The sequence below is a fragment of the Nelusetta ayraudi genome, unplaced genomic scaffold, assembly GCF_046127955.1.
Source record: "Nelusetta ayraudi isolate G7.1 ecotype Tasmania unplaced genomic scaffold, CSIRO-AGI_Nayr_v1 ptg000003l, whole genome shotgun sequence".
NCBI lineage: Eukaryota > Metazoa > Chordata > Actinopteri > Tetraodontiformes > Monacanthidae > Nelusetta > Nelusetta ayraudi.
In genome coordinates this window covers 1,840,001-1,864,776 of record NW_027466053.1, presented here as the reverse complement: position 1 = coordinate 1,864,776, position 24,776 = coordinate 1,840,001, and the positions used below count along the sequence as shown (strand labels likewise).

The window sequence follows — 24,776 nt, the reverse complement described above, 5'->3', positions numbered from 1 at the left end:
TGAGAAGGAGCGACACCAGGGGCGGCTGGATGGAAGTTTACGTAAAATATTCGGAACAATTTGATAATTAATCAATGAGGTTTTAAGATTTAAGGCAAAATTCTTCACCAAATCAAAAGTAGAAAAGACCTAAAAAGTTTCTTTCTTTCAATGCAACCGACTGGTGTGGAATGTTTGTTTTTTTCAGAGCCCATATTTTCATACGTGATGATTCTCTAGGACCAGTTTATTGCCTTATATAGTACTATATAGAGTCTATAGAGTGTCAGGCTGGCAGGAGGAAGAGGAACGAAGGTGAATGTGACATTTCCTGAAAAAAGGCCAAAGAGACGATTGGGAAGTTTGTGGTGTCGCCTCGGAAACATTATGCACACATTGTGTTGTGTTCTTTGTACAGGAGGTTGTGTGTCCTGTATTTGACCTGGAACACAGGAGGTTTGAATGACGCAGTACATATAAAATTGACTTTTTGTGGATTTGATTTAACAATAAGTGGAAAGGTTTTTACCAACTGAGCAAATTTTAATGGATTTGAGGGAAAACGGTGTGCAGAAGTTGACCTTCTGTGTTGTAGTGTTTGTTTGTCTCTGAAGCCACTGGTGCTTGTGTATATGTTGGCGTTTTGTGTATATATTAAAGGAAAATCCTCTGATTGTGACTTCAAACCAGACAGTTGTGTAGCTAAAACGATCCGATTGGTTGACTGTGACGCTGGACTGGCAGTTTGTGGTGCGAGGAGACCGAGACAGTGTGTGTTGTTGCTGTCACTGATGCTGCTGCTGATGGGAAATACATCTGTACAAAGTGTGTGAATAATAATAATAATAATAATAACAATAAAAATATCAAAATAAGAAGCGTCCTGATGACTGCGTCCTGTTCCTCCTGTTGACCATACAGCTGCTGATCCCACCTTAAAGCTGCGCGTCTGGCCGGAAGCCACCACCAGGGGGCACTAACACCGGTTTTTTTTTTTTAAGGCACAACAACAGTCAGGAGTGACGGAAACAAGATTCTATTGCTGGTCTTTCAACAAAGAAAGAGTGAGACACATTTCCGCTGTGATGCTGATCATTAAGAAGAACCTTCAGCCCGACACACACACACACACACACACACACACACACAGTACAGTACTTTTTTTCCCAGCCATGGTGCAACAGCAGAGTCCCATTTCTGCAAATATCATCATTATTTTCATTATTATTAATAATATTTTTATCCTCTTCAAACAACAGTAACACAACAACACAACACAGACATAAATAACTTCTAGTTTCCCTTTAAAATCACTTGTAACAGAGTTATTTATCCATGATTCTGCCTCCTGTTTTTTTCATACACGCATAAATTAACATGAACATCAACGACAATCATATTAATAATAACAACAACAATAATAATAATAATAATTAGAACATGAATAATAATAACAATAACAATAATGATATTAATAATATAAAAGCTGTCTGTCTTTTTAATATAAATCTGATAGCTTACAGTATGAAATGATGAGGAAGGCGACGGTCTGATATGATGCTTCTCTGACCCAGTAGGTGGCGCTGCAGTTTTTGTTTTTTCACGACACACTTTGGGCGCCATGTTGGCTCAAACTGGGAGTCCGCCACAGTGCCAGTGCTCCTCACTGGCAGGCTGCAGCTAGCACCTCCGGTGGCCGTGCCTGGTGGTTCCATGCAGCAGGGAGTTATGGGCGGAGCCTCCACAAGGAGGCACCGTCCGAGTCCGTCCATGTGTTCCCGGCTTCTTCAGCATTCACCGTCCTGGATTCCCTGGAGGAACCTGAGCACATTGTGATGTCCTGCTCCCCCTGCAGTCAGTGGCTCCCCTGGCCGGGGTCACCGGGGTCACCGGCCCGGGCAGGAGATGGGCTTGATGCAGCGGCCCTGGAACAGCACCAGGTTGGCGGGGCAGTGGCAGCCTGCCACGCAGGGCTTGTGACACGGGCCAATGTCATTCCAGTTGTGGCAGGTCTTGGTGCAGCCCGGCCCGCACGTGTCGTACACGGCGCCGTGTTTACACTGTGTGGCTGGAGAGAGAGAGAGGGGGGGGGCGTCAAGCAGTTGATTTACTGACTGATTGTGGCCCTAGGGGGCGCTCACTCACCCATACAGGCAGCGTCAGGCTTCCAGAGGACGGGGACGCCCTCCCGCTCGCAGGCCCGACTGTAGGCGATGAAGGACTCGCAGTAGCAGTTCTTATGGACCGGACACTCGCACATGTCTGTTACACACGACCTGCAGTGACAACAACACACAAATCAAATGGATATAATTTAAAAAAAACAAAACAAATAACGACTTGAAAAAAAATCAAAAGCTGTCTCAGGAGATTTGAAGCAGCAACCTGCTGCACCACTAGGGGTCTCCCACCTCACTGAGCCTGAGCCGTTTGCACTGAAGATATCATGTGTTCACATTCTGTTCCAAGTTGGGGAGGTTTGTTGCAAACATGTCATTGATACAAAACTGTTGGAATTTGTTTTTTTTTCTCCATAAAAAAGAAAAAGGAATTTCCTTCCATCCATCCATCCATTCATTCATCCTGCACTCAGGTGCCGTGTCTCAATTCAGGGTCTGCATTCTTGAAGTACGCATTTTGAAAGGAAGTTGTGTCATAGCACTGCGCGAAGGCTTGTCCCAATTCCCAAGGGTCCTTAAGACGCTCAAAATGCGTACTTGGAATGCGCCCTCGTTTTAGCCGATTCCAAGGATGCACTGCTACTATCCTTCGCGTACTTATGTATCCCATGATGCTTTGCGTGCTGCTGCAAAGCATTGTGAGATCTTAGTCACTTCCGGGGTTGGCCAGCAGGAGGGAACGGCGGTGACGCAACGAGGAAATACGTCGAAGGCTAGACCGTCCCAGGTTGTTACGGGGAGTTTTGTTTGGTCCGTCCTTCCTCTTGGCGGTCTCAAGTGGCCACTTTATTAGGGCCACAGAGAGACAAGCAACCATTCACTCTCTCACATACACACCAATGAACAATTTGGAGTTCCCACTTCCCCTCACATGTATGTGTTTGGAGTGTGGGAGGAAGTTGGAGAACATGGAGAACCCAGCAGACACAGGGAGAACCTGCAAACTCCACACACGCTGTGAGGCGGCAGCACTAACCACTGCACCACTGCGTCGCCCGAAAAGTGTTTTGCTTTTGTTTAAAAACAAAATCTGCGTAAGATTAAAGTGGATGTTTGACATTTGTCGGTTGTATTGAACTCTGACTGCCGCGCGATGCGTTCACTGACCTGTAGAAGGACGAGAAGTCGACCACGCGGTGGCACTTCTGGAACTCCCATGACTTGATCTTCTGACACTCGCGGTGGGCGCGGAACTTGACCTTGACGCTGGCGGGGCACAGAAAGGAGGCGGGGCTTCGACGGGGCGGAGCCTGCTGGCTGCACAGCTGATTGCCATCCAATCGCCACGACTCGGCAAACTCGTCCACGTCGAACTTGAAGAGGCCGTCGCCGCCCATGGTGTCGTCGCGCTTGTGGCCGTTGTAGTTGCCGCACAGGCCGCAGAGGCGCCCCCGCAGGTGGGGCGCCGCCACTACCTCCACGAAGCTGTCGCCGTCCCAGGTGATCTCCAGGCCGGCGATGGTGGTGAGCTTCAGCAGGTAGCCGTCCAGGTCGATGTGGACTCCGGGGCCGTGGTACGGCAGCGCGATGCGAGTGCCGTTCCTCCGCACCGTCAGGTGCTGGTGGAGACTCAGCACCAGAGCTCCCAGTCGGACCTCCACTGACTGGGTCCAGGAGAAGGAGCGGGTCCGCCGGGCGTCATTCTTCACCAACACCTTTGGAGACAAATCATCAAATATCAACGCTTCAAGCCACTTCAGGTCAGATTGGAATTTTTGATTTTAAATGCCTTGTTTTAGATTTTTTTTTTTTTAAATAAAGATAAATGTCTTTGTGGACTTGAGGTTTAAAAAATAGAAAAAAATTGGAATTGAGTTTGTTATAAATATATTTATATACTTGTATTGTATGGGCAGTATACTAAGCTTTCACCAGCACATATTACACACTGGACCTTTGATTCATCCCGCTGGTCTTTCCAATTCAAAATGCTACGGTATGTTTACTGTCTCTCATCTCCTACCACAAAGTTTGAGTCCAGGCTGTTGAGGCTGACGTGAGTCCCCGGTGCTCCAGAGGGGGCGCCGCAGTCCCGTGTCAGCACGTACTGACACGTTCCCTGGAAGTTGAAGGTCCTTCCGTCAAAGGTGTTGTAATGAGGGTCTCCAAACACGGTGCACACGCCTGGCTCTGTCGATAGGAAGTGACCCGTAGCTGGTTAGCATGCTAACTGCTAGTGGCTCTGCAGGGTACTTTGCACGACACACTGTGAGAATGACACTGTCAGAGACTCACTAGCATTTACACACAATCATTTACACAAGTTGCTCTGCTAAAAAAAATATATTATCACAATTTAGAATATTTGAAGTCCACATCTCCCTGATATTAGCTTGATTTTAGGAAGATGTGACGGCAGAGAAGAGGAAGTGGACCGGAGACCTGAGGAGAAGTGACTCACTTTCAGTGCAGACTGGACAGCAGCCGGTTCTGTTCAGGATCTTATTCTGTGTGTAAGAGAAGCCAGAGAAGGTCTGGTCAGAAGGTCTTTGACAGGATGGAGACAGGAGTGATGATCATCCTTCAAAACAACTGCTACACGGCTAAGGATGCTAAATGCGAATCAATCAGACCAACAAACACACAAACAAACAAGTTGCATTACTTTCCAGCAGAACAACGGCAAGAAAACTGTAACAGGAACCACTTCCAGTGTGTGTGTGTGTGTGTGTGTGTGTGTGTGTGTGTGTGTGTGTGTGTTGCACACACATCAGAGGGCTCTTTGACACACGTCCTCCCTGCAGCCTGAGGGAAGCCCCTCACTCCCTCCTTCGCTCCCTCTCTCTCTCACTCACTCAGTCACTCTCACACACTCAGCGCTCGTCTGTCATCACATGCAGACTCTCCGCTCGCTGCCGAGCTCAGACCGCTGCACAAAGGGCCGCCACTCGCTTTGAAGAGAGCAGGGCTGGGCTAGTGCGCACACACACACACACACACACACACACACACACACACACACACACACACACACACACACACACTCAGATTGGTTTTCAGGGGGCCTAAATATAGGGAAGAGCTCTTCTCTGCTGTCACTCACACGTCACAGAGACAAAAGGCCATTTGGAGACAGCAAGTCTCCGTGGGGAGGCTGAACGCTGCCGACCTGTAGCTGACCGCACGACAAGTTGGTGTGTGTGTGAGAGAGTGCGTGAGGGTGTGTGTGTGTGTGTGTGTATTTGAGAAGCCAGAAGTTGCCCACGGTGACCTTCTCTAAGAAGATCTGAGGGGATCTGTCCCCTAAAACACAGGTTGTTAGGACATGATGTGTGTGTGTGTGTGTGTGTGTGTGTGTGTGTGTGTGTGTGTGTGTGTGTGTGTGTGTGTGTGAGTGTGTGCGTGTGTCCACATGCAAAGCCTCTCCAGGCCTTTCAGTTTGTCCTAAAAGAGGGACGACGTCCCCGTCAGATTGATCAGTTTTACTAAATATAACAACAATATATTAATACAACAATAATGTAACGTCCTAATCTGCCTTCAGCATCTGTGACTTTTCTCAAACACTAACTAGTCAAATAAAGACGTTTGTAGCCCCGCCCCCTCCTGGTCACATGGTCTGGATTGACTGTGACCAACCGAGAACAATTCAGACTGAAGAGCGGCAGCTGCTGATTGGCCAGTGGGCGTGTCACTCACCGAGGGGCAGCTGGTGATTGGCACACACTGTTTGGGCCGACACTCAATGTTTCCCTTCACACAGGCGCAGAGGGAGCAGTTGACTGACGACCACATGTCGCCCTCCTGCAGGACAGAGAGAGAAATACAGCGTGAAGACAGCCATCAATCATCCACCATTTGTCCATTTTTCCATCCATCCATCATCCAACCATCCATCCATTTGTCCATTCATCCATCCATCATTCATCACTCCATCCATCTTCATCCATCCATCATCCTTCATCCATCCATCCATTTGTCCATTCATCCATCCATCTTCAATCCATCCATCATCCTTCATCCATCCATCAATTTGTCCATTAATCCATCCATCTTCAATCCATCCATCCATCAATACGTTCATGCAACTTCAATCCATCCATCATCCTTCATCCATCCATCCAATGACACATTCATACAACATCCATCCATCAAAATAATCATCCATTAATCAAGCTATCCATCCATCCATCCATCGCTCCGTCTGTCCCCTCACCCTGTAGATCTTGTTGCGGACCCTGCAGTACTGGACCTCCTCCACCTGGACGTAGGACAGACACTCCTGGCAGCAGTGGGCGGAGCCTTGGCAGCTGCCGGCCCGTGAGCACCGCCTCCTGCACACCACCGTGGAGTCCTGGAGAGACGCAGCCAGTCAGAGAAGGTGGAGGAGGTGGAGGAGGAGGAAGGGGAGGAACAGGAGGAGGAGCTCGGTACCTGACAGGTGCAAGTGGTGCAGTTGTCGTGGCTGAAGGAGGTTCCGTTGTCGTAGACGTCGCTGTGGAACAGACAGCTTCCCAGCGACAGGTCGAACACCTTCCTCTGGCCTGCAGCACAAACACACAGCCAGCGCTTGGTTAAGAGCCCACACGCTCCCCCTGCTGGCCAGGAGGAGGAGATGCCACTGGTGAAGGAGGTATTTACCCAGGCAGCGGGGGCAGCACTGGCCAGGAGGGGTGTGGCTGAGGTGGGCGGGGCAAGACAGGACAGGACACACCTCCCTCATGCACAGAGTGCGTCCTCCCTGAGAGGACGACAAAGAAAACAACAATGATGACAACACAAACAATCTACACATCTACACAAACAGAACGTCCCTCTTGAAATGAAAGGAAAGACAGTTTTCTACTTCCATCAAGGAAAAAGCAGGATACACTTTACTCAACGACGCCTGTTTGTGTTTGTGTGTGTGTGTGTGTGTGTGTGTGAGTGTACTCACGGTGCACGTGCACTTGATGCAGGGCTTCCCCTCCGGACTGAACTCCTCCCTCTCTTTGTACAGACGACCCTCAAAGATGCAGCCTGCAAGGATGGAGAGGTGGAGCTTTTTTTTTTTCTGTAACTTTTTTGCGACTTAAAAATCTGAAACATGTCGGAGCTGCAGCAGCTGCAGGAGGTGCTGGAGGTGCTGGAGGTGCAGGAGGTGCAAGAGGTGTAGGAGGTGCAGAGGTTGGGGCAGGCTGGACTTACTGGGGCAGGTGGGGCAGCACTTCTTGGGATGCATCTTGGGGTTCTTACAGTGGACCACGCACTGTGCTTCCGCCTCTGTGACCACGCCCTCCTGTGGCCAAACGGCAGACACACACTTTAGGTTTTGAACCACGTCAAGAGTTTGCATCAAAATGACACACACACACACACACACGGACACGGACACACACCTGGCAGCGCCTGGTGATGCAGGGTTTGGTGGAGGTGCTCCAGGACTCAGAGCTGTTGTAGGAGTGTCCGTCCAGCATGCAGCCTGAGATGCAACCAGAGAGAACAGGAAACAGGAGGTCATGTGACTAGCAAATCTTTCACTTGTGGTCTTTTAGTCGTTCAAGGCCAGAAAATCATCAGAACAGAGTTTATTCCCAGCGTGACGTCACCACGTTGCTGCTGTGTCTCAGCTCATTCTCATTGGCTGCGTCCCAACGTGTCTGTATGTGACCTTCTCCAGAATGGTTCAGATTGGCCAAATAGATCATGTGAGTGACAGAGGCATGATGGGAAGTGACACTACTGCGCATGCTCTGTGGGCCCATTAATGAGGAAGTCAAAAACTTTTCAGTGTCTGTGCTGGATGAGCAACCACAATGAAATGAATGGGAGCCATCTGGGAATCTGGGGGGTGTGGTCCCCACTAGGTGGCAGTGTTGGGTGGGACCTGCAGCAGCCGTAGCAGCAGCAGCAGTAACTCCACACCCCCTGCTCTGCTAATGAATAGCCTCTTCATTTCCTCGTCCCCAGTGAAGTGGCCCTCAGGTCGATGCACAACTTCTGCACACCAGGAAACCTGAAGCTGGCGGCCATCGATCCGCCGGCCTCGGCGGAGATGGAACCATGTGACTGGAGGGAGGTGCCAGAGGGAGGGGCCTCGCATGCCAAAACACCACCATCACCCAGAGAATAAATCTTTGGTTAAAGAGCAGAAATGGGCTCAGTCTAAAGGTTTATTGTTTGATTTTTTGATGTTTTATGTTCTGAAGCCTTTCAGCCAAGACTTCTTTTTTTTTTTTAATGACAATTGGCCAATGAAGTCAGCCAATAAACTGGCCAACTGCAGCGTGACCTCATCACAGCCTGCTCTGCCCGAAGCCAGAGGACACAGCGGGGTCCTTGCTGTGTTGGGGGAAGAACTAACGGCCCTGGCTCTCTGTGGCCACCAGGGGGCCCTTTTCCCGTCTGAGTGCAGCTCGTTAAGTCTCTGTGAGCAGCGCTGCCTCGTAAAAACGTGGCTCCGCAAACAAAAGGACGGCGTCCCCGCTGAGAGCCGGGGGACCAGGTTGCGGTGTGTGTGGGTGTGTGTGTGTGTGTGTGTGTGTGTGTGCTGTGTTTCCTTAGAGCCACACGGGCTTTGGTGGTCTCTTGCTGTTACTCAGGGCTGGAAATGCAGCGTGGGCGAACGCAAACTACTACTAAATGTCTGAAGTCCACTAGAGGGCGCCCTGCGGACGAAGTTACGATTCTGTGTTTTACCAAGTGGATGTTGTAAAAATCACGTTTGCACGTCTGTCTGTGTTCCTGTCTACAAGTCAGAGTAGATACTTCGGAGACATCCCACTCGGCCCTCTAGGTGGCGATACGGCCCCTTCAGCAGGGTCGTATTGGACGTCTCTCATGTTAACATGCAGGAATAATTTGAGTCTTTCAGAAAAAATTGTCTACGGTGCGAGATCTTAAATGTCTCCGTCCCAGTTGCAGCAAAACTTTTTCACCCGACTAAAACACGAAATTCCACCGCGGTGAATTTGACAGTGTCGAGCGTCACTTGCAGCTTTGACACCTGCGACTCACCTTTGCACCGCTCACAGCAGGCGCCGCTCTGCTTCACCACCAGGGCGCAGTCCTCCGACACCAGCGGACATTTCTCCTGCTTGCAGTCGGCCTTCCCGTCCTGCACACAGGAAGAGGCTGTTAATGACTGACCAATCAGAACGCCACACAATCAGAGGTCAAAGGTCGTGACATTCTATTGATCATCCAGGACTCCGATAAGACTCTCTACCTTCATATCGAGCCGCATGTTTAGCCTTTCCCCCCTGCCTTGTTGGATTTTCCATAAGTTTGGAAGGGGGCGGAGCCAAGACCTGGGGTGTGGCCACTAAACTAGGCGTGGTCTCAAACACTGCTGGACTCTGGGTCCCTTTAACGACTCAAGAATTGAAAAATAATCTTTCTTCTGTTTTCCGTCCTAAAAAGGTTCCTTTTTTCTTTAAATTCTACGACTTTCCTCCGAGTCGTTCTCACAGCGCTCCGGTTCCGCTCACCTGTCTCACAGGCCCAAACCTCCAGTGACCTTCACAAACCTGCAGTGACCTTGACAAGCCCTGGGCTCTGCTCCATCAGCGCCGCCAGCGCCAGAACTGGGCCTGCGACCCGGTTGTGTTTGAGCGGCTTGACTTTCACACCCAGCTTTTATTGTCCACTTTATAAACAGGTCGAGCGTGTCTGTGTGAGTGTGTGTGAGTGTGTGTGTGTGTGTTTTACACACTGTGAAGGGTTTATAAAGTGGAGGCTGGCTCGCCCTCGTGGTCCCGCGGCACCGCGGTGGGCCGCCCAACCAGGACGGATCAAAGGAGGTCCAAAATAAATCGGGGCGGTTTAATATAGCGGCTGGAGCTCCACCACAGCGATGAGGTCATCGCACGGGGGAGGAGGGGTGGGGAAGTGGAGGGAGGGTAGAGGGGAGGAAGAGGAGGAGGAGGAGGAGGCCTCACCCGTAAAATCCGCCGGAAACTTTCCATGTGATCACCTGGCGGTGCCGACATGCTTTTTGGTTTTTCTTTTCCAGGGTAAATGAATGGGGAGAGGGAGGGGCCAAGAGAGGGGCGGGGCCAAGAGAGAGGCAGGCCAAGATCCAGGTCAAAAGTGCCAAAAGAAAAGGTTTTTAGAAAAGGGGAGGAGCCTAAAACAGTGGGTGAAGAGGTTGGATTGAGCTGCTGCCAGTGGAGCCACACTGCTAACTGCAGCTTCCTGTTAGCGGCCCAGCTGGACCCTGCTGAGTTCTGATTGGTCAGGATCAAGGTCCAGTCAGCAGACTGGATCCCTGGGGACACACGGGCTGGAAGACAGCTCCTCCCTCCAGGGAGGACACCCCCTGCTGACTGGCTGACTCCAGGTCACATGACTCATGTAAAAAAATCAAACAAACAGTGGACTGCCCCTTTAATGAGCCACTCTGTCTCAAGGTCACATCCCTGTCCAGTTATCCAATCACACACACACACACACACACCAGTAGGCCCAGTTCAGCAGGAGGCTGGTGGAGGCTCCGCCCTGAAATCCAATGCAGCTTGATGATTGGATGACCTCAATCCAATCCAACAGGTGGTTCAGTGGTTTGATTCCATCCATCAGACGGTTGATGATTGATTGATTGATCGTCCACTGTCTCTGAAATTCTCCCACAACTTTGTCCCCCTTTAAACTCTGTTTGAACAGTTTGTGTGATTTGACAGCAGCAGGGGGCGCCATTCACTCCTCTTTCTCCACTCAGACACAGCAATGTGCACACAAACATGAATTAAAACAAACTAAAGCACATTGCTTTGAACATGTGATGAGAACTAGAGGTTGAACAAGAGTCCTGTCCTCTCCGGCCACTAGGAGGCGACAGTGTCCTCGCTCTTCTTCAACCATCCATGACCTTCTGCAAGGATTTTTTTAAAAATAGTTTCAGCAATAATTCAATTCTTTCCTTCCTTCTCCTCTTCCTCTTCATCTTTTCTTTCTTCTTCTTTCCTCTCTGCCTGATGTTGCTCAGTCTGTCTGTCACCGGCAGCGAGGAACCTTAAAGGGTCACTTAGACCTTGGACGGCGCCCCCTTGTTGCCATACTGGCCTCTAACCGCCCACCCCCACCCCCACCCCTCTCAGCCGCCCCCCCTCGGCGGCCAAAACAAACAGGTCATGACCTGATGATGGTGTGATGATGATGAAGGTGTGTTGAGCTGCTCGGTCAGCTAATCCTGCAGTAGCTGCGAGCAGCGGTTTTGCGAGCAGGTTTTTGCTGCAGTACCTCGAGTGGCCACTGGAAAAAAATTGTCCTGTCGCCATATTGCCAGTCCGGTATCCAATTCTTATAATACATCCATGGCGTTGCTCCACTGAGACGGAAAGGAAGTGACCTCTGACCCCCTCACACGGCAACACTGTGTGCTGCTCATCTGGAATGTTTGTTCCATCGATTACCTGTGACCTCTGACCTCTGGACTGGCTGCTGCTGCTGCTGCTGCTGTTCTTGGTTTATTCTTTGTGTGAAGATCTCGAGCGACGCTGCTGCAGCTCTGTTGCGGAAAACGACTCCCAGCCACTCACAGGAGAGAACGAGTCGCTCGTCCGTCGTCACGGCGACCGCCATGGACGAGGCCACGCCCACTTCCTGCCCTCCACGCCCAAACACCTTGTTTCAATCTGCTGCTGTTTCTATTGTTTCTATTGGCTGACGACCTTCCTGCACCTGCTCTGATTGGCTGGCTCAAACTCTGTACAGGAAACAACATGTGAACGCAGGAGCAAAAAGTAGCAAAACTTTTGAGTCCAATGATCCTGAAACATGTTTCAGTTGTGATTTGACTCTGAAGTTTGTGTCAGAAATACTGCAGTGATGGATTTGTTAAAAAATGACAAAACACGCTCCAAGCGGGGGGGGGGGGGGGGGGGGGGGGGTTAGGGGGAGGGGCCAATGGCTGGGTGAAGCCACTGGCGGCAGCCAGATAAGGCAGCGTGGCGGCGGGCGACCTGTCTGTCCGTCTGTCAGCCACATCCACTTCACAACCATTACAAAGCTCCGCCCCCTGACCGCCACGCACAAAGACCCCTCTGTGTGTGTGTGTGTGTGTGTGTGTGTGTGTGACACAGGAGCCACTGGATCTCAAGACAAGACGCCGCGACCGTCTGACTGGCGGCGGCGGTGAAGGAGCAGGAAGTGGGAGAAGGTCGTGATGGGAGCGCTGGTGGTGGAGACAGTGAGGAGAACATCTGCCAGCAGAGGATCTGAAGGCTTCAACTATGGCTGAAAATAAGTTTAGAATGTTTATACTTTTAAAACTAACTGCACGAAGAACTTAAAACGAAACTGTTTGAAAATTTTTTGTCAGGTTAAATCTCTGCTTCACAGCAGCAAAACAAAAAAACTGTTGAGCCAAAAGTTTCTGTCGGAGTTTTTTTGAGAAGCGGAAACTTTACAGAATCATTAAAGCGATAAACAAATTCAATAAAGACTGAAATCTGAGTGTGTGTGTGTGAGTGTGTGTGTGTGTGTGTGTGAGAGTGTGAGTGTGTGTGTGTGTGTGTGTGTGTGTGTGTGTAGCTGCAGGAGAGATGAAAGGCCGGCCATTGGCTGCTGATGACTGATAGCATTCAACAGGCTGATGTGGCTGATAAGAGAGGACGCCTCAGCCAGTCAGACGGCTGCAGGTCCCGTGGTGGTGGGGGGGAGGAGGCAGCAGCCAATCAGGAGCCAGCAGAGCAGAAACGAGGGTCAGGGGGTCAAATTTGACAGGCCGAAAAACAAATCATTCAACATTTTAAAAATGAATGTTTTCTCATCCGTCCAAGTGCTAAAATGTTTGGTTTTAAGAAATATCAGGGTAGAAATCACATCTCAGCTTTCTGTGTTGCCCCCTGGTGGACGGCTGCAGCATAACTCACAAAATCCACCTGAATGATGTCAGCAAACAGTGACATAGAGCTGAAATAGAAACTCAGACTGTAAGCATCAAATATTATTTTCTTCTCAGTTTGGTCGTGTGTTCTGCGTCCCAGGTGAGACTTGTTCCTGATTGGTTGAGAAGGTCTTGCAGCAGGTCAATACCAAGGCTCCACCCACTAGCCACGGGACAACATATTAAAAACGAGTTCAGTTCACGCAAAAAAAACAAAAAAAAATCAGGTCATTTGACCTCATCAGAAACACGGCGGCGTCGCTCTGAGCAGTCAGACAGAAAAGCCTTGTTGCTCGGCCAAACAAAGAGCTTCACAGCGGTGGCGGGGGGTACGAGGTCAGAGGTCAAAGAGCACATGTTCCAGGAACGAGTGGTGGCCCCGGCGTTTTGTAGGCGGCTTTAACAGGCAAGACAGCGCGACGACAGGACAGCTTTAAAACTAAACACTGGTGGACTTCACGTCTCGCCACGTCTGCCCTTCAAGCCTCAGAGTTATCAGTCTGGCTGCAGCCACCACATCTCCACCTGCATCACCCACACCCGGCGCAGTGACCCACACCTTCAACACAAGATGAATCGTCACACAGTTCAAGTCAACGGTTGAAACCAAAAACCAAAAAAGACCTTTCACAGCCACTGCGGTCTGTTTCAAAGTCCTTCCCGCCGTCATGTGACCCTGTGACGAGCCGTGCTGATAACAACCACCACAAGTCAGCGCCCTTCATCAGCGCTGCGCAAACACGGCTATCAGAGGTCGCAGAGGTCACAGAGTCACTAGCTGCCTTTCCAGTTTTGGACAGTTTTTCGCAAAAAAACCAAACATTTTTCTCAAATTTCAACAAAGTACAATTGCGATTTGCAGGTGTTTCCACTGTGTGAAGCGCATCAGCCGGAATTCAGGTCAAACTTGGTCCAGTGAGACCCACTGTGAGGAGGATGGAGGTATGAAACATTTTGCCATAAATCTGCATTTCCATGTTGTTTGCTGTCAAGAACGGTTGTTGCATTTTTCTCTTTGATGACCTGTAAAAAAGATTCCGTCTCCTCCTCCATCCAATCATAACGCGCCATTTTCACTGGTCAGCGAACTGGTCACGTCCGCTGACGTGTAAATGTGACAAGGGTGTTTCTCTGCCATATGGATACGTGTGAAAAAAAACCTCATGAGAGCGTCAAAACCTTTCAGCCAAATTTGAGAGGTTTTTCCCAGTTGAGCTGTTTCCATCACCACTTTTTATTGCCATATTTAGGTTTAGTGCAATTCTAGGGCTCATGGAAACCCAGCCAGTGCGGCAGAGCGGAGGAGGTGGAGGGGGCGGGGCTTACCAGACACACGCAGGTGATGCAGGGGTTGTCGGTGATGTTGGGGATGTGCAGGACTTCGCCTTCGTTCTCACAGCTGGCCTCCGTCCCTGCCGGGGAGACACACACACCATGAAGCTTCGGTCAAAAACATCTCGTTCTCCTTTCAAACTGACGGAAGCGTCATCGTTCAGAAGTAAACTGGAAAGCTGACAGAAAAATAAACTGAACTCTGATTGGGTTTTAGATAAGAGTGATGTCATTGAAACTGCACAATAGAGGTGAAAATCGCAACAGTTGTTTGCTTTGCCTTTTTTTTTTTTTCGAATTGGCTTTCTTTCAATTCTCCACTTCTGTCTCTGGAGAGACGTCCAGGAGCCGGAGGAGCCTGAAGATGCTGCAGCAGCTGGTATTTCAGCCAACAGGCAGCTGAGACCGACTGTGACGGAACTCCACTGACACGACAAAAGCGTCCGACACAAAGTGTCCAAGCTCAATATTTCCCTGTGTGATGCGTCTGTTTTCGTTTTGTTGCCTTCTCCTCCCGCGCTCGGCGTGTAAAGCCAAGGCCTTTACGACGAGCAGCAGGCGGCTCGACTGCTTACGAGAGACACACGAAACCTGAGGCCAGTGCAGGAAACCACCTCCAGCACCCAGCACAGGGGGATTATGGGTAGAGGGAGGCAGACAGACGTCCTCAGAGGGCAGCGTCCACTCTGACGATCTGCTTGCCACAAGGGGGCGTCCTAGAGTGTCCTCCCTGGATAAATGACCATGATAATTCAAAGGATTGACTCAGGAAGGGAATTTGATGTGAAAAACACACAAAACAATGCCTACACTACAACTTCAAGCACACTAGGTAATTTGCTGTGGCGCCCCCTGCAGGGGGCAGCCGGGAGGATTCGCTTTTACAGAAAGCAGCAGAACTTTTTTGGAAAGAGATTTCACGAGCGGGTGATACATTCTCAAGTCTTACAATGAGACACAAATTAGTGCCATCTAGTGGATGGATTGTGTCATGAAAAGTGAATTGACTTCAATACCATTTAGGACGAATGTTTCTACGTTCGAATTACAGTCAATAAATTGTCTGTGGGCGTCGACACGAAGAATTAAAGGAGATTCCTTGGTGCCCAGAGGAGTCAGCTGACCATTGGCCGGCCCGGGGTCTCCAGTCAGGGGGCTCCTCCCCCCTGTTATCACGCCTGGGCCAATCAGGTCTGGACGGACTATAAATGTATCTCTGCGCCAACACTGAGCCGTCTCTGTCTGAGGAGCCGCCGACTCCACTAGCGCCGTAAAATTTACAGCCAGCGTGGAGTGTAATTAAAGCGGCAGAGTGGTGGGCGGAGCAACAGTGACGGGCTCCGGGGCCTCGCACCAACTGGCTGCTGCTGCCGCTGCTGCCGCTTTGGACTCAAATATCTGTAGTTGCGCTACAGTCGTAGTTCAGTTGCAGCAGGTTTGATTTTGAGGGAGACTTGAAGACATGAAGGTCTCAGAAAACAATGAACCCCAAATGAAGTGAGGAGCAGAAATATTGAATTCAACTACAAAAAATAGAAAATGGTTGAACTCAGCACAATATCTTTCATTTGGATGATTTTACAGTGAAACTTGGTGCTAATTTCAACATTTGAAATGACATTCAAATAAACTTTGTCAATCATTTTTTTTTTAAAAAAACATACTAAACATTTATCTTTCATTTTTTGTATTAATTAAAAGTTGACTTCCTTTCATCAAATCTTTAGACACTTTTCACCGTTCACCCGCCACTTTGATCGCACGGTTAACAATTTGGCAAACATTTTTAGATTTTAATAAAAATGTCTTTGTTTCTGTGGAAATATAGATTGTTTTAATAATGTTTGAATGAGTTTGTGTTCTTTCTTGACCATAGGAAAGTATAAATATCCCTTTCTATATTTTCTTTGGACTCATTCTCCTGTAATCAGACGTGATTATTATTTTAGGTTTGTTTTAGGTTTAGTTCCTCTGCTCAACCAGCTGCTGAAGGAGGAGAGGAGGCAGTTCAGAGTTGAGGAGGTGGGGAGATGAGGAGGTGAGGAGGAGCAAAAGGTGTCCTGTTGGACAAAAGTTTAACCACAATCGCTGCAGTTCAGGAGGCCAGCGAGTCCGAGTGGGTCACCTGTGGTCTCTCTCTCTCTCTCTCTCTCTCTCTCTCTCTCTCTCTCTCTCTCTCTCTCTCACACACACACACACACACACACACACACACACACACACACACACACACACACACAGTGCTGTCTCGGTCCGGGGGATGATGTACCGGGTCGCCTGGAGCTCAGAGGCTCCTGCTGGACCTCAGTCACCATCTGGTTGCGGTTAGAACCCTGAAGCCCCCAGAACCAAAGAACAGAACAGAAGAACGGAAGAAGAGAAGTGATCTCCATCTTTGCTGGAGGAGCAGAGGTGGAGGGAGGAAGGAGAGAAAGGCGGCGGTGACCAACAAGAATGATTCTTATCGGACAGAAGTTGAAGCTGCTGCCCTGGTCTGTGATGTTCACTCAGCCTCAGGGAGCAGCAGAACTGGATCAGAATCAGGACCAAGCCCTTCACCTGCAGCCACATCCACCTTCCACTTATTACCAACCACATCTTGCGACGCAGAGAGCCGGCAGAGAGAGCGCGGCGCCGGGGAGGACTCGCCGGTCCCGGTCCCGGATCGGTCCGGTCTTTAAATCAGAGCTGCTTGAGCAAAGTGATTCTTTATCCTTTACAGCTGCTTGCAGCCGGAGAAGTGCTTTAATTACAGCCTCCACTGGCACGAACATCAATTTGCGTAAAAAGGTCACTTGGATTTTTGGCTTTGACGCAAAACTTTCATGTGAAGAGCCCAAAGTTTCTCCAGCAATTTTACATTTTAAACATTCCAGAAACACTTCAGCAACACTCTGATTTCTCTCTCCTTCTCATGTGGCTAAAAAAACACTTGATGAAAATGATGAAAAGGTTCCGAAGCGAACCTCCGCCGACACGAAGCAGCTGCATGAAACACAAGTTTCTACTGATGGCCGGTGATCAGCTGTGGAGGAGACGCAGCGAGGAGAACCAGAGGGGAGAAGCAGCGAGCTTCTCTCCAGCTCCAGTCCGGACCGAGGCTGATCTGCTGCCGGCTGAGTGGCTCCAAATGCCGGGCTGAGAGCTGGAGGCTCTCTGGGCGCAGAGGCGGCAGACCAGGGAGAAGATTGAGAACTTTTTTTGTTTTTGAACGCGCAGTGGGCGTCGAGATGTGTCATTACGAAGCCGCGTGATCTCTTTAATCTTACCTGTAATTAGCGGTGAGGAGCAGCGGGGCGAGTGGAGCAGCAGCAGCAGCAGCAGCAGCAGCCTGCAGGTGGAGCGACAGGGAGGGCCGAGGCAGCGGGGCCACATCCTGGGCTCAGTGGGCTGGAGGCCCGCTGGCTTCCAGTCAGGGTGGAGGGAAAATAATCAATCCAAATATATATAAATATCTTAAAAAACAAACAAAAAAACAAAACAAAACAAAACAAAACAAAACAAAAAAAACAGATAAAAGGTGATGCGGGTCCGGGCTGTCGGGTTTATTCCACAATCCTCCTCAGTTTGTGTTGAAATGCAAAAAAGAAAGAAGTGACTATCAGCCCGAGGCGGCGCTCCGATCACAGCCGCATTTCAATGACAAAGAGCCGGCGGCGCGCGCTGGAGCCGGCTGGGCGGCGGAGTCCCGCAGCCCGTCTGTGGAGCTCCCAGTCCAGGGCTGCAGACAGACACACTGTCCGACAGACAGACAGACAGGAGAGTCCGCAAGATGATCGGCGAGCTCAGCTGCTTGAGAAGAGCCGCGGGCTGCTGGGGTCCGGCTCCGCTGGACTTGGTTCGGTCCGGCTCGGCTGGACTCGGCTCTTGCTCTCTCTGCGCTCAGAGTGCGGTGGTCCGGGAGGCGCACGGATGCTGCCGCCGACGCACGAGTGGACTGAAGGACTCCGTCACTGAGCTGTGCACAGGAGCCACAGCAGCTTCTCCTCCTCCTCCTCCAGTCCTCCTCCTCTCTCTCCTCCCCCTCCCTCCCCCGCCTCCTCCCCCTCGTATTAAAGCGGAGCCGCAGTGTCGGAGGGCAGCGCAGAGCCGCAGAGTCCTGCCTCCCAGCGGAGCTCCTCCTGCCCCCCGGAGCCTCCAAACCATCCAGATCTTCTCCTGTCCTCCTCCTCCACCACCACCACCTCCTCCTCCTCCTCCTCCTCCTTCACCTCCTGCTGCTTCTACCGCTCCAGACCTCCTGCACCTCCTGATGTTCCTCTTAAGTTTTTTAATAATCACAGCACTTCTATCAGCTTCTGTCTGACTGCGTGTGCGTGTGTGTGTGTGTGTGTGTGTGTGTGTGTGTATGTGTGTGTGTGTGTGTGTGTGTGTGTGTGTGTTGAAGAGAGGGAGAGAGAACAACCTCCCGCTTCGGGATCCAGTTTCACTGCCAACAAGCCGGAGGAGCGACATGCACCTCACGTCCCTGCGTGGAGCTGTAAATTCAAGTGTTTTAGAAGCAGCAGAAAGAAAGAATGAAGGAAGGAATGAAAAGAAAGAAAGAAAGAAGGAAGGAAAGAGGAGACAGAGGAGAGACTGGGGGAAGGAAGTCAACAGTCGCTTCCAGTTCGTTTGGTCTTAAAGGTCAGGACCGCTGGTGACCTTTGGTTAATCAGTCTCTCAAGCGTCGTTTTAGCAAGAAGCTGTAAACAAAAGGCTAAATAAATCAAAATCTGAGTTTAGTACGAACCTGTAGTGAAACAAAGACAAGACAAGGATGTTAAACAGCCTCACCTGTGTGTCCGGGATGTTTTATCGCATATTTTTAGAGCAAACAAATCCACTAGATGGCGCACTGAATCACTGACCCAGGAGGTCACGGTCAAGTTTCTCTTCCTGGGAACAAACAATTTCAAAAATACATCCGCACTCCCATTCTGGGCTTCCTCTCCCAGCTCAGCACAAACACAGAAAACTTAATTTCAGCAAAATGTCCCCATAAATCTGTTGTCTGGAGTCTACATGAAGATTGTGAGTGTGTGTGTGTGTGTGTGTGTCAGGAGCTCAGACAGGGAGGAAAAGCGAGCTTTCAAAGACACAATTAGGCCCCTCCCTGCAGCTTTCAAGTGAGAGGCCAAACACACTCCAACCAGGTGTGTGTGTGTGTGTGTGTGTGTCTGCAACAGTCAGTTAGAGGGTGAACAAAACAGTGTGTGTCTTTGTGTGAGAGTGTAAACTTGATTATCATCACGTTTATGGAATTCATGTTTTACTGAGCTATGTAGGGTCCTGCTGCTCCACTGTCAACCACTAGAGGGCAGCAGAGAGGGTCAGTGCCGAGCTCAGGAGACCGCAGGAGTCTCCGTGCAGGCAAATAGCAATATTAATGGTGTTGGCCCCGCTCATCCAGCCATCCATCCATCACCTGCTCCCTCCATCTGATGGTGTTCAGAGTTGAGCTGAGAAGCTTCCTGGTACCTGGTGAAGGTCGGGAACCCAGGAAGCCAACATGAGGTGGAGAGGAAACTTGGGCTGAATGTGTGCTGCTCCAGATTTTAGTCTTCTTAAATATCTGCACAAGCATATGTTTTTTTAACCCCAACTTTGCAGTGAGTCAAAAAGCTGAAGGCTGAATGAAATGGGTTTGATTTGAGGGGATTTGAAGCGATTTGAAGGTGGAGACTCGAGTGTTTTCTGAACTCTAAAGTGGAGGAGAAAAAGTCCTTGAAGATGTTGAGGTCCAGGAAGCAGGAAGAAGAGGTACAGCTGGGGGTTCAGGACTTAGGTCCTCAGAGTTTCTGCCTCTGTCTCAACATTCTGCTCACCCCAGACGAAGGGTGGTGGTGGTGGTGGTGGTGGTGTCTAAAGCCCTCATAGCCAGCAGGTCTGGCTCTGAGAGGCACTGGGGGTGGAGTGGAGGGGTCTCAGCTGTCACTGATGGTCCACTTCAAACTAGGCTGACAGGGGGGCGGGTGCTTCACCACTACTACTAATACAGAGATACTGAAGTCCAGGAGCCAGCCTCTCCATCCAGAACCAGGATCCCCTGAAGGCCAAGACCAAGTTCTTTGGCAGTGATTCAATTTTATCTCCCAGAGACTCAAGTTCATTGGCTGGATAAAGTTGTGTTTTGTCGGAGTCAGACTGTTTCAGGTGGGAGGGGCAACACTTGACATTGGGTGAAGGTGGGTGGAGTCTAGGGACAGTGTGTTTGCAGCCCTTTGTATGAGGTGTAAACGCTGTCCAAGCTGTCCTGGGTGGAGCCCCGCCTCCCTCACTCATGGGAAGATGCTGATTGGCCCGGTGTCTTGAGATTTATCGCTGAGGGAACCGACATTTAAAGCCTTATCATCTCATCTGAGAGTGAAGCTGTCTGCCAAATACATGTGGAACTGGTGTCACCCTGAAACACGCTGATGTTGTGTTGTGTGCTTCACTTTTTCCATCCTTACAAGAGAAACAAAGTGAAGATACTTTTTATGGAGGTTTTTTTTATGGATGTGTTTTATGAAGTGGAGTCCAGACACCAACACCCAGGAAACAATGAAGAGGAGGAGGAGAAACGTCTTCTGGTTCAGTGAAGTGTTTTCCACGTGTTCTCCAGCGGAGGAGCTGCTTCTGGAGGTCTGGGATCCATCAGGCAGCAGCGTCCGCTACTGGTTTTACGATGGTGTCACTGGGAAGTTGAGCCGCCAGTTAATCTCTCGGCCTGTTTGGCTGCAGTCGGCCACAAAGTCTGGCCTCGCAGAAAAAACTGATTGTTTTTAAAAGTTTTTTTTATTTTTTTATTTCTGGTAGAATGGCAAGAGAGGAAAGAGTCTGCGTGTGGCCAAAGGGGGCGCTGTGACATCAATTCCTTTTCTACATACTGATGTCGTTAGTTTTGTACAAACCAAAAATGTATCTCCTAAAGTTCTGGGCTATTCTTTTTTTTTTAAATCTCTCTTTTATGGCCAAATATAGAAATTCAAATCACATCCAAATTGCAAGAAAAAACACACAGGCTGCTTTGGAGAAAATATAACAGAAATATAATACCTGCTTGTTTTGAAAACAGAGGATCAGCCTGTTCACACAAAAATCGAAATCCAAGCGATTTAAGTTGATCTGTGACGGAGCCGAAAAGGTTGCTGACGCTTAAAAATGTAAGCAAGCAGCAAGGAGCAAAAACGATGCGACGATGATCTGATCTGGTGTTTACGCCCCAAAAACCCAGAGACACAGAAATGATGAACTGCAGCAGCAGCAGCAGCAGCAGCAGCAGCAGCAGCAGCAGCAGCAGCAGCAGCACCGCCTTGATAAAGCTTTGACCAAACAGCGTCGGCCGAGGTGGCAACCAAGACATCTTCACACTCACCAGGAGCCCATGCCAACAGACAGAGAGGGAAAAACTCTGCCTGCTCGTTTCTCTTCTTCTACCGAGGAACCATGGTCCAAACTGAGCTCTTCTTCCTCTCCTTCTGTGGTTTTTGAAGGCAGCTTGCAGTCAGCTGATCGGCTCCTCTGCTAAAAACAAACAAACTCGAAACCTTTCAGATGCAACGTCTTCAGGATGGACCAGCAGGTTGGCAGAATGGCTCTGGAGTTCTGTCAGCAGCAACTCCACCAGGAGGAAACCACTCGACACCAGTCAATGATGACACATGCCAACTCGTTAGCACGACTCCAGTTTTATTACTAAACATGATGGCTAACACGTGGCTCCTGCTCAGGAGCTCCCAGCTGAGGTCAGCGGAGCTGCACCAGCCGTGGAAAACTAGTCTATGGTACAAACATCCTACATCTTCTCAACAGTCACATGGTCCCACAGCTCCTGGTAAAGAGTTCTTCTCACCCTCGGAACCCAAGACCAGCTTCTAAACCTGTCAGCTGACGGGATTCTGCGGGCGTGTGTGTGTGTCGGTCCCTGCAGCGAGCCGGAGGAGAATAAAAAATGCAAAAGGGGGAGGAGCTTGTAATGAAATATCTCCACGGTAACCAGGAAGAGTCAGAGCGACGGTTGATTGGTCCTGGTTTCCTGGCGGCGGTGATGACATCATCACTGGAGGTGAAGCTCCGCCCACAGCTGGGGTTCAGTTCCAGACTTATAAAGTGAAGAAGAGAATCTGGTCAAGGTGGCTTCTACCGGCCAGGCTGGTGGGACGGAGATAAATCACCACAATAAATAAAGACGATTGTAATTCACTAAACTACGACTCCTGGAGTCTGAAGCAGCGGCAACCTTCCGCTGCTTCTTCCTCAACTATGCAGACGATCTACTGAGGTTTCATCACCTGCTGAAGCTGAAATCATCTCTGGATGTCTGTGTATTGGAACCCTGTGAGATGCAGGACATCATAACGGGAGCTTTTCAGTTTTTGCTGTGTTTTTTTTTTTTTTTTGCTGTTTTTCTTTATTTCTAGTGTTTGTCTTCTGCTCTAAGACCTGCTGCTGTCTTCTCACTCAACATGATTTTTATTTTCCCGCAGCTTCTACAACTTCTGATCAAAGTCCCATCATTGGTTAAGATGAGTGGGGGCGGAGCCTGAAGCTTCTCTCTGATTGGCTGCTCAGGTGTTTTGGGGTGAGGGAGGGGGCAGGCGTGGGAGGGCGGAGTCTGGTATCTTCTGTGGCCCCCGAGTGGAATTAGGGAGGAGCTGCGGGTTCGACTGGCGGAGAGGGAGTCTGCAGAGTGTGTGTGTGTGTGTGTGTGTGTGTGTGCGTGTGCCACAGTCACTGGGGCCTCTGATGGAGGAGGCTGCTCCACTGCGGAGCTGCAGCACCACTAATGTGATGTGTGTGTTAGCACATAAATGCATGTCAGGGACGTGCACGTGCGCATGCGTGTGCACGTGGTGGCATGCGCTGCCTTCCATGTGTTTACTTGGACCCTGTAAACACGTTTGTGTAATGATGTGGCGCTTGTGTGTGTATGATATTGTGTTTTGTGTGTGTGTGTGTCGTCTCGTGTGTGTGTGTGTGTGTGTGTGTGTGTGTGTGTGTGTGGAGGTGGTCATCCCTCGCCAGGCTCCGCCTCCTTCTTCTTCTCCTTGACCTTGACAGTCGACCTCTTGGACACCTTCTTGTCCTGCTCCTTCTTCTCCTTGGAGGACGACGACTCCTTCTTCACCTCCTCTTTGCTCGCCTCCTTCCTGGACTCCTTCTTCTCCTTGGACTGCTCCTTCTTCTCCTTCTTCTCCTTCTTGGGCTCCTCGCCTCCTTCCGCCGCATCCTCCTCCTCCTTCAGGGAGGAGGAGGTGGTGGTGGAGGAGACCTCAGGCGCCTCCTTCTTCTCTGGAGGAGACAGACAGACAGAAAGAGGTTGTCAGCAGAGGACAGGTTGGTGGTGAAGCCCTGCAGAAGGTTGATGGAGATTTTAAACAAGAAGAAAAACAGAGGGCGGGCAGGACTAGAACAGCGCCTCCTGTGGGCTATTTGATGAGCCATTGGTCGGATTGAAACAAAGCCGCTGTCGCTCTCAGCTGTCGAGCGACAACAGCACCTGTTGCATCACAAAGAAGCCCCACTTGACTACAACCCCATCAAGCCTGTCAAACACACACACACACACACACACACCATAGCCCCGCCCCCTGCTGATGGAAGCCTCTCTTTGATAGGATGATAAGAGGAACATTGTCTGCCAACAATGAGACGCTCTTCTTATCTCCATGAGAACCAGGAGGCTTCAGGGGCTGGAGACGACACAGTGTGTGTGTGTGTGAGTGTGTGTGTGCGTGTGTGCGTGTGTGCGTGTGTGAGTGTGAGTGTGTGTGTGTGTGGGTCTCAGCCTATGAAAGTGTCTCCTCGTGTCTTTAAGTGTGTGTATCTGTCCTAACATGCACGTACAGACTTCAGGCTGCTGAGTTAGGTTAAGTGTGTGTGTGTGTGTGTGTGTGTGTGTGCGTGTGTGTGTGTGAGTTCTAATCACTGCAGCTCATCGTCTCCAGACATAGATGGAGACTGTGTGTCTGATGGTGAGAGTGTGGAGCTGCAGCAGACGTCTTCAGCAGGTTCAGATGTTGTCTGGGAATGTGCTTCCACCGCTAATTGATTCTGTGTCTCCAGGCGTCGACCAATCAGAGGAGTCGATGCGTGATTGGACGTCTTCTTACACGTGGACGTGTGGAACAAAGTTTTTTACTTGGGGGTCAAAGGTCAGCGACCCCTCACCTCAGTCTCACCTCCTACTACTCCAACAACAACTACGACAACTGCTGCTGGTGCTGCTCCTTCTCATGGAGTCTCCTCTCGCAGGGTGACGGTGCAGTGAAAACCCTGCGAGAGGAGACCAGACGGGACCTCCAGCTGGTGGAGGTCATGGAGGTCGGCCAGCGGCCTTAAGCCCCTCCCACCTGCCGCTGCTCCTCCGTCGGCAGCGGACGGCTGAACTCCCGCATGACGCCACGTCTGGTCGGGATCAGGCTGACAGGAAGTGCTCCGCCACCGCACTTCCTGTCTGTCCAGCCCTCCGGCGCCCCCCCTGGGAATTAATCTGCTCTAATGTTGTTTCCCCC

General features: G+C 50.2%; 2 protein-coding genes across 4 annotated transcripts in view; both read right to left on the bottom strand.

Moving 5' to 3' along the window:
- Nucleotides 1-999: 999 nt before the first annotated feature.
- bmper (BMP binding endothelial regulator) lies at nucleotides 1,000-18,147 on the bottom strand. The gene is made up of 15 exons (XM_076028477.1): nucleotides 17,568-18,147; nucleotides 14,293-14,378; nucleotides 9,096-9,195; nucleotides 7,478-7,560; nucleotides 7,287-7,377; nucleotides 7,036-7,118; nucleotides 6,741-6,840; nucleotides 6,534-6,643; nucleotides 6,316-6,453; nucleotides 5,799-5,903; nucleotides 4,561-4,606; nucleotides 4,123-4,289; nucleotides 3,267-3,814; nucleotides 2,125-2,255; nucleotides 1,000-2,047 (listed from the first exon to the last, which is right to left on the bottom strand). Exons 1-15 carry the CDS (start codon nucleotides 17,671-17,673, stop codon nucleotides 1,866-1,868), a joined length of 2,076 nt encoding a protein of 691 aa, XP_075884592.1. The 5' UTR covers nucleotides 17,674-18,147; the 3' UTR covers nucleotides 1,000-1,865.
- Nucleotides 18,148-21,931: 3,784 nt separating this feature from the next.
- bbs9 (Bardet-Biedl syndrome 9) overlaps nucleotides 21,932-24,776 on the bottom strand; it is a 91,522-nt gene continuing 88,677 nt past the window's right edge. For 2 of the 3 annotated variants that reach the window (XM_076028470.1, XM_076028474.1), the window contains one exon: nucleotides 21,932-23,553. In XM_076028470.1, the coding sequence (XP_075884585.1) occupies nucleotides 23,273-23,553 (281 nt within the window). In that variant the 3' untranslated portion in view covers nucleotides 21,932-23,272. The remainder of the gene's footprint in view (nucleotides 23,554-24,776) is intronic. The other variant, XR_012926884.1, reaches the window with a different exon arrangement.